This window comes from Somniosus microcephalus, chromosome 6 (genome assembly GCF_052327205.1).
Source record: "Somniosus microcephalus isolate GS21.2 chromosome 6, FLI_Smic_1.0, whole genome shotgun sequence".
Lineage (NCBI taxonomy): Eukaryota > Metazoa > Chordata > Chondrichthyes > Squaliformes > Somniosidae > Somniosus > Somniosus microcephalus.
The window spans coordinates 251413238-251427906 of record NC_140992.1 but is presented as its reverse complement, the minus strand read 5'-3'; the positions used below and the strand labels follow the sequence as shown (position 1 = coordinate 251427906).

Below are 14669 nucleotides of genomic sequence, written 5' to 3'. Positions count from 1 at the left end.
TCATAAATATATTTATGTACACAAGCGCCAAGTGATTTCTTCATTTAAGTAATATAAATCAACAATATTAAAGCCTCACTGTTTCTTTGAACAGAATATCATGTTTATGATCTACAAGGATGGGAACTATCCTACAACATTGACTGCCTGTACAATGTTAATAATAAACATAATGAATTTTTATATTAGAATATTCTCATAGTGGCTATAAACATATCCAACAGAGTTCAACTTCCTTAATGATTAGGCACCAAAATAGTAAAAAGCATAATTAGTTAAGGCAAGTGGATAGCACAGCGCACGGCAATTCTATTGCATCAACCTGAATAAACCTCCTGGTAACACTCATTTGTATTATTTGATGTTACATCAGTAATGTACACTCACTGTAATTAAGGAATTCAAGCTAACATACAAAAAACTGAATGAATGTATTGAACAAAGTCTGACAACTATATCAAATCTTGGTCTAGTGCAAATGGCATAGAAGCTCAGTCATGTTTGGAAAATACAGATTTACTCAGAGTGACTTCATTCACGTCCAATAATTGGCTGAATTTGTGATTTTAGCCCACTAGTAATAAGCATTACTACTGTATTAGAATCATGTCAGAAACATTATAGATATATTTTTGCTGTTATTTTCCAATGGGTACAAATTGATGGTGCTGTGAAATCCAGTCCTCACCCATGAGATCACATTGCTGGGAGATCAACTGGTTGCATACCAACCACCCAATGTGAAAACTAGTAAGCCCTCAATGAATCCAGCTCACCTGATTACCAGCATCCACTAATTATATACACCTTCAAGTCCAAATTGACTTCCTCGATGACTATTTACCTTTCACAACTCTATGTATACTCAAGCAGTGAAGTGCCTGTATGGAAATAAATGAATTATTTACCTCACTTTGCAGCATCTATGTTGTGTTTACTCTCATCTCCTTTCAACATTATTTGTGGGTATGGAGGCCGGGGAAGGGATTAGTGGCCACCATTCACGGTGTCACTAAAGCCGAACCTCGCTGCAGTCTGTTCGAAACCTTCTTCAACCAACAACTAATGCAGGAAACAAGAGACAGCTGAGACAGTAGTAAATATAGATATTACCCCCTTTCTAATAATACAGGATAATGTGAACATTCAATTACATATTGTTCCTTTTAACAATGACATTTCTGCTTATAAGAACATAAGAAATAGGAGCAGGAGTAGGACATTTGGCCCTTTGAGCCTGCTGCGCCATTCAATGAGATCATGGTTGATCTTCTACCTTAACTCCACCTTCCCGCACTATCCCCATATAGCATATATTTATATATACAAGAACACAAGAACATAAGAAATAGGAGCAGGAGTAGGCCATTTGGCCCTTCGAACATGCTCCGCCATTCAATAAGATCATGGGTGATCTACCTCAACTCCACTTTCCTGCCCGATCTCCATATCCCTTGATTCCGTTAGTATCCAAAAATCAATCGATCTCTATCTTGAATATATTCAATGACTGAGCATCCACAGCTTTTCTGGGGTAGAGATTTCCAAAGATTCACAACCCTTTGAAGAAAGTTCTCCTCATCTCAGTCCTCAATGGCCGACCCCTTATTCTGAGACTGTGACCCCTAGTTCTAGACTCTCCAGCCAGGGTAAACATCCTCCCAACATCTACCCTGTCAAGACCTTTAAGAATTTTATATGCTTCAATGTATATATATCATAATATATATTCATAACATGTACCATTGTAACTGGGCTGGCTGAAGAAATGAGCCAATGGCTGTGAAATCTACTTTTGAATTAGCATTAGTAGTCAGATACAACTGCTTGCACGAAAGAGACAGTCACAATGGGGGGAATGTTGACATCCAAAAACAGGTGGATTGGATTTGGGTCACATGTTACATTTTTAAAAATCTGAACCTTGACCCCAACCCACCCACTTTGGGTTTTATGAAGACGGAACAAGGGGCGTATAGCCAACCCACTCCCAGGAGGCGGGTTGGCAATTTAAATATTTCAATGAGGCTTGCAGCCTCTGATTTAACATGCGTTGCAGGTTATACAGCGGCCGGCCAGGTTTCCCAGGCCTCGGGAAACCCGGCAGCTGAAGTTAAGAGAGGACAGCTTCGGGGAGAAGGTAAGTGCCTTTACAGCACTGCTGGTGGACCAGGAGGAGCAGGAGTGCTTCCCATCGGCCCCCACAAGCTCCCCCCACCCCCCCACAATCAGACCCCCTGCATACAAAGGCCCCCAGGATCAGGGATTGGACACCCCATGGGATCGGACACCCCCCTAGCATCAGGGACCGGACCCCCCCCTCCCCCCACCAACTCGAGGTTGTGGATCGGACCTACCTGGTCCTGTGGCCTGCTCCGGAGTGCTTCACACCCGACTGCAAGCCAAGCCTAAAACTCCACAACATGTGGAAACCTGTACTCCCGTCCGAAACTCCACTTCTCTGCCCACATATCGCACCCCTGTTAATAACCAGGCCAGTATTTCAGAAGAAAAGTGGAAGCCAGAATTCCCTTACTCTATACACTGAAAGAGGTATACGATGTACAAATATGAAACTATCTACACTTTATCTGAATGGAAGGGGGCAATAAGACCAACAGGTGCCCTATAATGTCAAAATACACAACAAATGCATTTCCAAAATCCAGATTATTTTATATCAAAAAAGGGCCTCATTCATTTCTAGTACTTAATCATTTTTGATTCTCTGTTGTACTAAATTCTCCTTACACCATTTTATGTGTCCTACATACATACTAATTACATACCTGGATGGTAACTAGTTGGATCCCTAACACAGTAAGCTTAAATAAAACCTTCTAAACATTATGTGATTTCCAAGGAGAGGATCTTGAAATGGCTTGATACAATACAGCTGCTAATAGTTGCTATAGTACCCAATTGTGCTAAAATGCTTAACATATGGTTAAGATTATGGGGGTGAAATTTGGCTTGGGCGTCAGTGCAAAATGGGCGATAGTAAATCGGCAGCCTGTTTTACAGCCGCCCCGTTTTATTATCCATCGGGTGGAGTGTAAAGCGGGCTGCCGATTCACTATTGCTTTTTTTTGCACTACTGCCCAAGGTCACTCCCACTATGCACAGTGTTGATCCAACATCAATTGTTCTACAGCTTTATCAACTTGTGCATGTTGCATGTGAACTCCATAAAATTAATGAAAGTGGTTTTGTTTAAGTATTTTTAGAAAGTGGTCATCGGCAAATTAAAGAGAGAATGAAAAATGCCAAATGTTCTGGTCTCTGCTCCGTAGAAAATGGCTTTGTTTGTGCTAATTTTAGTCAGCTGATGTCATTAAATATTTCACGATAAAACAATAAAGTAGACTGACAGGCCGTAACAGCACATCTGTTTGCTTTCACTGAGTTGATCCCTGCCTAGTCCAACTAAATATTAGAACAAAAAGACCAACAGAAAGTGTTAGTATTATTATTTAACCCTTTGAGGAAAGAAGGGCTTTTTGCAGCTAGTAAAATACGTATTACATTTCAGTTCAGAATCTCATACCAGGGTTAATAAATGGTGGAGTGTTATATTTTTAATGTTCCAAAGTACTGGCCATGTTGTGACAATTAGTCATCATATTGGAATCTAATGGCTACACATAATGGCTGTGCATCAAGTGACACAGCCACTGGAAAAACAATGTGTGTTGCTAATAGATTGAACTGCTAAGAACTTAACTAACTTGCTATCAAGAACCTCCAGGCTATGTGGTAGCACATTGCATTGGAGCATGGTGTGGCAGGATGCAGACTTACCCCACGAGGCCCCACACAATGAGGTCACAATCCCAGCTGTGCTGCAATACGCAATTGCCGAGCACATCTGGTTTGTCCACCAAAAGAGTTTTGCCCTGGAGTAGTCCCTTTGCTGAGTTCCATTTGTGTCCAGGTATTGTTTTCAAAGTAAAAATATTTGAACTCATGCTAAGATGATTGTCGTAGGTTCATAGGTTAGTAATGTGGATGCAACTAATAATGAATGTATCCCAATCCAACCTACAGCTCAATGTTGGGAGCAGAAAAACATTGCACCAATCTGCTTTTGGCAGCATAGGTAGCATTATCATTTACACACCAACTAATCTTCTGTCTCCTGTGAGTGAAGCTGTCAATTTAGTGTGAGTGCAAAATTCTGACCTGTTTTGTGCTATACTGTCAACTCCTGTTAATTCAAAGTTGTTTGTTGCTGAAAAGAAGTTTGAATCCAGTAAGTTGAATTAAGTAATTTAAGTAAAACAGCAGAAGAGGCTTTTTTGCACAATTTCAATTTGAAATTCCAAGCGAGTCACCATCATGCCCAAAGACATCCATTTGAATGATAATTTGACTGAAACAATTTTGAATTAAGAAGAGTAGACTGTAGATTTGTGGCACTGGGAAACTAGCTCAGACTAATTTCACATAGAATCCTGACAACTGGTGAGAATAAAAGGAGACTTATATCATTACTAATCTAGGCTGACACTTTAGTGCAGTATTGAAGGAGTACTGCATTACGGGAAATGCCCTCTTTTGGATGAAACGTTAAACTAAGGTCCCATCTGCCTGTTCAGGTGGGTTTAAAGAGTGCGTGGCACTATCCAAAGAGGAGCAGGTGCAGAGGCAGGGAACGGGGAGGAAGGAACAAAAGGGACGGTCTGTGCTAGGATATAAGGCAGGTGCACCTGGTTAAAAACTTGTTACACCCCTAACTTTTTCCAGTTCTGACAAAGGGTCACAGACCTGAAACGTTAACTCTGTTTCTCTCTCTACGGATGCTGCCTGGCCTGCTGAGTGTTTCCAGCATTTTCTGTTGTTATTTCAGGTTTGCAGCATCCGCAGCGTTTTGCTATTGTATTAATGTTCTCCTGGATTCCTGGCTAACATGGATCCCTCAACCAACACCACCCAAAAGAAAAAAGATTTTCTGGTCATTTATCTCATTGCTGTTTGTGGAACCTTGCAGTGCAGAGATTGGCTGCTACGTTTACCCACAAACCAACAGTTACCTTCAAAAATAATTAATTGACTATAAAGCATTTGAGACATGCTGCGGATGCGAAAGTTACTACAGGTATATAAATGGAAGTTCTTTTTTTTCCCATTCATCAGGCCTGGATTCATAAGCAGGCGAATGAGTGTTGAGACTCCCTCAGTGTCCAGTCCCAACATGAGACCATGATTAAACGAAACCAACTACACAAGTGAAAGATATTCACTTACTGTTTATTTTGCCTGAAATTATTTCACATCTCTTTGTACAACAGCTACAGAACAGTAGTAAACCATCTGATAAAAGCAACAGTGCTGATGATAAACAATGGCTGCGGTTTTTTTTTCAACTTTTTTTTTCCACGCCTGCATCATCATGCAGTTTGAGACTCGATGCAGAACTCTGGCACACTAACCTGATTAAGACTTAACCAATTCAAAACAAAAGGGAAAGTGAAAAAAGCTACCCAGCAACAAGGTATAAAACAAAGAAGCCTGGCCTCCATTCCTGGATAAGGTACATACAAAACAAAATAAAAGGTACATGTTACAATCTTTTTTTTTGTTTTTTTTCTGAGATGCTGTAAATTTCGCAACGCAGCAACCATGCTAAAAATGACAAAGATAACTTTGCTCTATACAACAAAGGCTCATATGAAATAAAGGCAACGGAACAGAAAATAATCAAGGCATTCCAATACCGTATGGAACGCTCATAGTGGTTGCTATCATAAAGAAAGTGGAGCTATTGGTTTCGACAAGAGTATCTCTACCAGGACCATGCAAATCACACATGCATGTTGGAACTATGCACAAATCGGGGAAAGAGGGAGCGGAACAAATTTAAATAGGGCAAAACATTTAAGAAAAACAAGAAGTTATAAAAAAAAAAAATTTTAACTCCTGGACGCAGATAGCTTTGGTGGAACCTCACCACGACTTCAGGTAAAAGATTGGCAATTGGTCTTTGTAAAGAAAAGTCTGTCTCTTATTTTCCTTCAAAGTTTCAGTCTCTTGGTCAGTGGTGAAGCGGAAAACCCATCCGTTTTGTTGTTTTCTGAATCTTGTAAAAGTTGCAGTGATCCAACAGGATAGACAAGAGAAGTTCATAAAGGCAAAGTAAAACCACTTAAAGGAGAGTTTTGAGGCTACCAGACAGCCAAAATAACTAGTTTATACAGTACTATACGCAAAAAACAGGTAAAAGAATTACAATCCATAAATAAGAGTCAGGTCCCAGACCTGCTATGTGAACAATTTTTAAATATGTGTGTTATGTAAAACTTATGTACAAAACAAAAAAATTATCACTTTGCATATCACTGCAAGGATTTGGGATGGCAAAGGTAATGTATCCATCGAATAATTGATATCTTCAGCCAAAGACAATAGTGCGAACTTCCAAATAGGTTTGACATTGGTCCGTTCAAGTAGATGAAATAAACAAGAGAGAAAAATATCTTTTTACACACAGCATGAACACAAAGGCAATTAATGACCAGGGAGGTTCCTCTTGTGGCCGGATTGCTGCTACACATTTTTTCATCTTCAGAAATCAAAAAGCATTAAGAATGAAGCAGGGTCCACAATGAGCCCAGCAGAGTACAGGCCTCTGGTGAAGGAACCCGAGCTGGCGGTCTCAGCAATCCCTGGCCCAAGGTAAAAATGCTGGAAAAAAGTTTCTTTTTCTGATTCTTCCACAAAATAATGTTTTCTCGCTGACCGTCCAGCGAGGAATTCACCAGGCTTCTGTGTAACGGACATCCACTTCTTTGAGGTTTGGCAGCTTTGCCTATTGGACATTGGTTGGAGATTTTAAAAATAGTTAGTGTTTGATCTGACCTCATGGAGTACATCTCTCTGACTAGAACCAGGCATTGGTACAGTGTGGACTTGGTCATTAACAACAACCTGCATTTCTATAGCACCTTTAACACAGAAACATATCCCAAAGTGTTTCATAGTGGCAAATGGAGACTCTTCATAATACCGTGGATATCAAAGAAGTAGATATTGTAATTGGAATGTAAGGTTGCTGCTTTGCTAATCCTAATGCAGACTTTAATTTGGATCTCTAGCCTTGTGTTAGGGAACATAGGAATGGGAGCAGGACATTCAGTTAGATCATGGTTGATCTGTATCTTAACTCCATCTACTTGCCTTGGTTCTGTAACCCTTAATACCCTTGCCTAACAAAAATTTATCAATCGCAGTTTTGAAATTTATCCGGGTGTCCCAATTGGAATCCAATGTCACGAGGTCTAAAATAAAACTTGGTCTCCTACAGACGGCGGCCGTGTTTCTTAGTTTTAAACCCCAGTTTTACTGGAGATTCTTCAATTTATTCTTTTTCTTTTCCTGCTCTGTGAGAATCATAGAATTTACAGCATCAACACAAACTATCCACTCTAATCCCATTTCTCGGAATGTGTCTCAATATCCATTAATATTCTTCCTTTTCAAATAAATATTCAACCAATTCGCTTTTAAACAATATTATAGTCGCAGCCTCAATGGCCACTTGAGACACAATTGCTTTCTCCCTGCTCACTCAGGTCACAGATGCCGTTTCCCTCGCTGCGACGTTATCATCTCGCACTTTCAGCAACTTGCCACGCAAAAAATGAAAAAACCTGAACATGGAAGGGCAAGTCTAACTAATGGCAGATGCCATTAGATGCCCTGCTACTGCAAATTATGGCCCGTTGATTTTGCATTTCCTACCCTTTGGGCAATAGGTTAGATCCACTCCCCTACTGCTTTGAACAGGACAATTACCTTGAGATCTTCATACGTATCAGCTGACAGTTTGGTGCTGTTCATGTTCAAGCTGCACAGACTCCTCATGGCTAAAAAGAAAAATATATATATATTTTCATAAGAATTCTAGATATCAAAACACAAATTGAAAGCTGCAGTACCCATGGTTAGAATTTATTGACATGCAGATGTGTGTTTAAAAAGCTTTCCTGTCATAAAACCTCTTTTTAGACGAACAGTTATAGAGATATTTCCTTTTTTTCTACAATGATCAATTTAAGTGTAGTGGATTTAACATACTGGTTCCTCTTTGTCTCAGGACATTATTACCAGATAAGAGCAAGAGTTCCTCTTTTCTTTCTCTTCTCCACACACCATAACCATTGTTGGTGACCTGACCTCTGACCTCTGTCAATGCCACTTTGAAAAACAGCTGCTTAGAGGTGTGTGCGAGTACCCGGAGGTGACTCCAGTCCTAGTTTTCTCTTCCTTCCTGTGAGAAACCTTACCGGCTTCTTTTCAGCACATTCCAATGCAGCACAGATGAGATGAGGAACTTAGCATGCGGTGCATATGTGGTGCGAACATGCATTCTGCCTCTCACGTTGGGGCACACATTATCCGTGGACATTGAAGCTTTGAAACTGTGGCAATTGGATTTCAATGTAGGCAAGTGTGAGGTCATCCACTTTGGACCTAAAAAGAATAGATCAGAGTACTTTCTAAATAGTGAAAAGCTATAAGTAGTGGAGGTCCAAAGAGACTTGGGGGTCCATGTATATAGATCATTAAAATGTCTTGGACAGGTACAGAAAATAATCAAAAAGGCTAATGGAATGCTGGCCCTTATATCTAGAGGACTAGAATACAAGGGGGTCGAAGTTATGCTGCAGCTATACAAAGCCCTGGTTAGACCACACCTGGAGTACTGGGAGCAGTTCTGGGCACCACGCCTTAGGAAGGATATATTGGCCTTGGAGGGAGTGCAGCATAGGTTTACCAGAATGATACCCGGACTCCAAGGGTTAAATTACAAAAAGAGATTACACAAACTAGGATTGTATTCTCTGGAATTTAGAAGGTTATGGGGTGATTTGATCGAAATTTTCATGATATTAAGGGGAACTGATAGGGTACAGAGAGAGAAACTATTTCCGTTGGTTAGGGAGTCTAGGACTAGGGAACATAGCCTAAAAATTAGAGCCAGGCCTTTCAGGAGTGAAGCTAGGAAATACTTCTACACACAAAAGGGTGGTAGAAGTTTGGAACACTCTTCCGCAAAAGGCAGTTGATGCTAGGTCAATTGTTAATTTTAAATATGAGATTGATAGTTTTTTGTTCACCAAAGGTATTAAGGAATATGGGGCAAAGGCGGGTATATGGAGTTAGGTCACAGGTCAGCCATGATCTTATTGAATGGCGGAACAGGCTCGAGGGGATAAATGGCCTCCTCCTCTTCCTATGTTCCTATGGTTGTGAGATCAGGTAGTAGAAACCTGAGGCTTAGACAATGCTTTCCATCATCAAGGACCTGGGTCTGATCAAGATCACTGAGAATGAAGGAAGCTGAAAATCAATTACTACATTTATTGTCTACAATTGTCAGTAGACACTTCATCCCTTGCTGTCGCATACCATTCCTGCAACCCCTTTCATCGGCAATAAAGTATAAATGGGTTTCATAAAATGCCTGCAACAAAATGAATTAAAATAGGGTGAACTATGTTATAATTAATAATAGGAATTGCTAGACAAACAAAGACCAAGGTCCATCTAGTTCGCCTTCTACCATCCTGGCAGTCCCATGATACAACAATAATGGAGCTGTTGACTAATCATAGCAATCAATCTCTATCAATTAGTCTACAACAGGCCCAAACATGAAATGAGGAAAACCCCAGTGGTGGAGAGTTTTAGGACCCAGAGATCCAAAGTCACCTTTTTCTTCCCAAGCACACTACACTTGTTATAAAATGTAAATAGTTAATATTCACAATGCAGTCAAAGAACCTGCAACTACCTAGCAGAGTGATATAGTGATGTTCGTTAATGGTTTTATTATAATTAGGTCCCACTGTATTGAACTTTACACTGTTTGCATTAAACTCACGGGATGTTTGTTGCAGCAATACCCGAGTGATCACCAGTCAATTGCTTAAATGGGAGAACATAATCTCTCAATTTTTTTTATGAGTACAAAATAAAATGGTGACTGCAGGGACATAGAGTGATGCAAGCCACATTTTCATGTACAGGAAACTCTTTGGTATCCGGCACCGACGGGACTGGGATGGTGCCGGTTGATTAAAAATTCCGGATGACGGAGAGGGTTATCTACTAAGGCTATTTTTAACAAACAAAAAGTAAAAAATCAAGAAATGTGCAGTATACAGTAATTGGACTTCCGACAGTGCCAAGAAGCCGAGTAGTGGCAGTTTGGAGAACTACCCCCACTGACTAACTCGGCCACCACGGGAGACTCGGACTCGGACACATTTCCGGTTATTGAGATGTTGTTTTCGGAGTATGAATTTTGCCAGTTAATAGAGAATTCCGGATATTTAGGTGCCGTTTAAACGAGAATTTCTTGTATTTTCATGCAGCTTTGTATGTTAGTATTGCTAGGGCACATGAGCTTTTCCTCAGGTTTCAGTTTTGGAACTTGCCAATCGATAGTTCTAACAAAGACTTTGGATTTCCATTACGAGAGGGTAATGTTGGCGTGGAAGCTCGCTATACTTACAACTAAGTGCCAGGAGGCCTGCGTCCGTGACTGGTGTCTCACAAAGGTTCAGAACTTGCAGTGACGTGAGGTGCTCTGAAAGAACCCGCAACCCTGCATCACCAAACTAGAAAGAAAACACAAGTTCAGTAAATAAAACCACATCACAACAACAGCCCAACCACATCAAATGTCATTCCATAGGCTGATGATTAAATTCAACTTCTTTAGAATTTCCTGTTACACACAATTCTCGTCATCAGAGTTACGTGAGAAGTATAGAGAGACATTTTTTAATTTACTTTATAGTTGCAGTATTTCAAATGTCATAATATGTATTAAATTCTTTCTGTAATATATATTCTTTAAAAGCGAGGCTGAGTTGCTGTATTGTGTTTGCCAGGCACCACACATGGGATGTATGAAATACGATATTTCAAACAAATTATATAGTCTAACTTTTCTCTATTATCTCCCAAATATGTGTTTACAATTAATTGAGAGGCAACATGCCATGTTTCCCCAGCGAAAATGAGAATGCAGCTTGCTGTAGATCTAGCATTTTGGGTGTTCCAGCCAAAAGTATCTGCTTGGGTGACTTAACTGGTAAACCCATCTTAATGATGTATGGGTTTCCTCCCAGTCCTGGTCGATTAGGGTGTTTCACTTCAATTCAAAAATTTAGCAGTTGACACTTGAGCACGAGCTGGTACTGGAGAATTTAATTGCGTTGGATTTACTACAAGTGAGTTTTGGCAAGCACAATTTGAAAATTATGGGGTGGAAATTCTGCTTCTGCGCTCCTGGTACATCCTGTGAGCTCGTATTGCAAAATTGTGCAGCCATTGCCCATGATTTTCAATCCATTACTCTTGATGGATGCAAGACCACAGACTGGGCGTGCACAAATTTATAATGTGCATTCCCAGCATATGCCGGAAGTGCAGAGGCAGAGTATATTTACTAAAAATGAATCCCACCATATTTTTTTTTTAATTTGAAGCTTCATTCGCCTCCCTCATTGTTTCCTAAATGATGGAAGCATTTCTCTTACATGACAGTCATCTCAAGCACGCTTGAGCAAGATCGTTGGATCCTCTCTTCATAAGAAATCTTTTTACAGTGCTATAACCCCAGGCTGATTCCCTCGCTTCAATATTTTCACAGAATGCCTGTCTCTTTAAATTTATTTACATTTATTTTTCTACAGGGGTGAGACTGACTGCCCTTGACATCAAGGCAGCATTTTAGCCGAGTGTGGCATCAAGGAGCCCAAGTAAAATTGAAGTCAATGGGAATCAGGGGGAACACTCTCCAGTGGCTGGAGTCATGCCTAGCACAAAGGAAGATAGTTGTGGTTGTTGGAGGCCAATCAGCTCAGCCCTAGGACATTGCTGCAGGAGTTCCTCAGGGCAGTGTCCTAGGCCCAACCATCTTCAGCTGCTTCATCAATGACCTTCCCTCCATCATAAGGTCAGAAGTGGGATGTTCGCTGATGATTGCACAACATTCAGCGCCATTCTCAACTCCTCAGATAATGAAGCAGTCCATGCCCGCATGCAGCAAGACTTGGACAACATTCAGGCTTGGGCTGATAAGTGGCAAGTAACATTCGCGCCACACAAGTGTCAGGCAATAACTATCTCCAACAAGAGAACGTCTAACCACCGCCCCTTGACATTCAACAGCATTACCATCATCTAATCCCTGACTATCAACATCCTGAAGGTCACCACTGACCAGAAATTTAACTGGTCCAGCCACATAAATACTGTGGCTACAAGAGGTCAGAAGCTGGGTATTCTGCAGCGAGTGACTCACCTCCTGACTCCCCAAAGACTTTCCACAATCTACAAAGCACAAGTCAGGAGTGTGATGGAATACTCTCCACTTGCCTGGATGAGTGCAGCTTCAACAAACTCAAGAAGCTCAATACCATCCAGGACAAAGCAGGCCACTTGATTGGCACCTCATCCACCACCTTAAACATTCACTCCCTCCACTATCGGTGTACCGTAGCTGCAGTATGTACCATCTACTAGATGCACTTCAGCAACTCGCCAAGGCTTCTTCGACAGCACCTCCCAAACCTGCGACCTCTACCACCTAGAAGGACAAGGGTAGCAGGCGCTTGGGAACACCATCACCTCCAAGTTTCCCTTCAAGTTACACATCATCCTGACTTGGAAATATATCGTTGTTCCTTCACCGTCGCTGGGTCAAAATCCTGCAACTCCCTACCTAACAACACTGTGGGAGTACCTCCACCACACAGACTGCAGCGGTTCAAGAAGGTGGATCACCACCACCTTCTCAAGGGCAATTAGGGATGGGCAATAAATACTGGCCTTGCCAGCGACACCCACACCCCGTGAATGAATTTTAAAATAGTTCAGTATATTCACGTAACCCTATACACAAGTAGTTGGGTGGAGTATGGTATCCATTACAAACTAGTACTATACATAAGCAGTGTAAACACAGCTCCCTTGTTCCTCTCTCCAGTGGTAGCCACTGAGCTTGTCCAATGGATATCACAAGGTCTTTGAATGTGGCAGGACATGTTGACAGGGCAGTTGATAAAGCATATGGAATCCTGTGCTTTATAAATAGAGGCATAGGGCTGGAATTTCATTAAGCTGTCGGGAAGGAGGCGGGACTACAACTTTCGGGTTTTAGTCCCGCCTCCATCGACGTCCGGCCAATCGACGCGATTTTCCCTTGATTGACCTTGTTGAGCCCGCCCAGCGGGCTCAGCAGGCCAATTAAGGGCCACCCGGCAACAGGTGATGTCACAGACTGAAATTTCATCTTCAAGAGTTTTTGACAGATGAAATATCAGTGTTTCACAGCTGTTTGAAGCTGTCAAACACCGACAGTCTGACTTCTAACCTGAGTCCTTCTACGCAGTGACAGTTCGCATCCATTCAGCTTTCAGTGCCGGCTGAGTGATGGACTCCCGCGCCTTGAGGAAGAAAGGCTGTTAGGGTAAGTACAGGTAAGTAAAACTTCTTTACACACTTTAGACACACCAAACACACTTACCTTTGCACTCATGCACCCATCACTCACCTGAACACCAACATCGCGACCCCTCCAAGTCCTTCAACCCGACGGCCCGCCTGCTCTAACCTGGCGTGGTTTGGAGCCGTCGGGAATCCCACACGACACCCCTCAAAATAGGGATTAGGCTAAAAACTGCCTGTTAACTACCTGTTAACATGCAGTTAATTGGCACTAATCCCTTCCCGCCTCGGGTCGGCAGGTCCCAGTGTGGGGCGGGTACCCGCCTCCCTTGAAACTTACGTGGAGGCGGGTTTTGGGCGAGATGGTGTCGGGACCCCCGAATTCGGGATTTTTGCCCCCGCACCCCTAAAAGCCCGCCTCACGGCACACTGAAAATCTGACCCATAGAGTACAAAAGCCAGGAAGTTGTGCTAAACCGATATTAAACACTAGTTCAGCCCCAGCTGGAGTATTGTGTCCAATTCTGGACACCACACTTTAGGAAGGAGGTGAAGGCTTTGGAGAGGGTGCAGAAGAGATTTAATTGAATGGTTCCAGGGATGAGGAATTACAGTTGCGTGGATAGAGGCTGGGGTTGTTCTCCTTGGAGCAGGAAAGGCTGAGTGGAGATTTGATAGAGGTGTTTAAAATCATGAATGGTTCAGATAGAGTAAATAAAGAGAATCTGTTTCCAATGGCTGAAAGGTCGCTAACCAGAGGGCACAGATTGAAGGTGATTGTCAGGAGAACCAGAGGCGACATGAGGAAAAACTTTTTTACTCAACGAGTGGTTAGGATTTGGAATACACTGCCTGATAGGGTGGTGGAAACAGATTCAATACTCGTTGGATAAATACTTGAAGGAGAAAAGATTGCAGGGATATGGGGAAAGAGCGGGGGAGTGGGACTAACTGGATTGCTCGTCGAAAGAGCCGGTGCAGACTCGATGGGCCAAATGGCCTCTGTCTGTGCTGTACTATTCTATGATTCCAATCTTATACATTTTGTGCAGTCCACGTGCATTGATATTGGTGTGTTTGTATCCATAGGTAAATACAGAAAGCTGCCAGACTGTTCCCTCTGACCTGGAGTGTTTGTATGATTGACATCTGCATGCCTGATTGACAGCTGCATTTCGTTAGTTAAGATGGATGAGCAGTAAAGA

The 14669-nt window shown here is 41.8% G+C and overlaps 1 protein-coding gene across 4 annotated transcripts in view; it reads right to left on the bottom strand.

Moving 5' to 3' along the window:
- Nucleotides 1–5229: 5229 nt before the first annotated feature.
- cmip (c-Maf inducing protein) overlaps nucleotides 5230–14669 on the bottom strand; it is a 251793-nt gene continuing 242353 nt past the window's right edge. For all 4 annotated transcript variants that reach the window (XM_085991750.1, XM_085991752.1, XM_085991751.1 and 1 more), the window contains 3 exons: nucleotides 10520–10625; nucleotides 7795–7865; nucleotides 5230–6808 (listed from right to left, as the gene is read on the bottom strand). In XM_085991750.1, coding sequence (XP_085847876.1) covers nucleotides 6755–6808; nucleotides 7795–7865; nucleotides 10520–10625 — 231 coding nt within the window. In that variant the 3' untranslated portion in view covers nucleotides 5230–6754. The remainder of the gene's footprint in view (nucleotides 6809–7794; nucleotides 7866–10519; nucleotides 10626–14669) is intronic.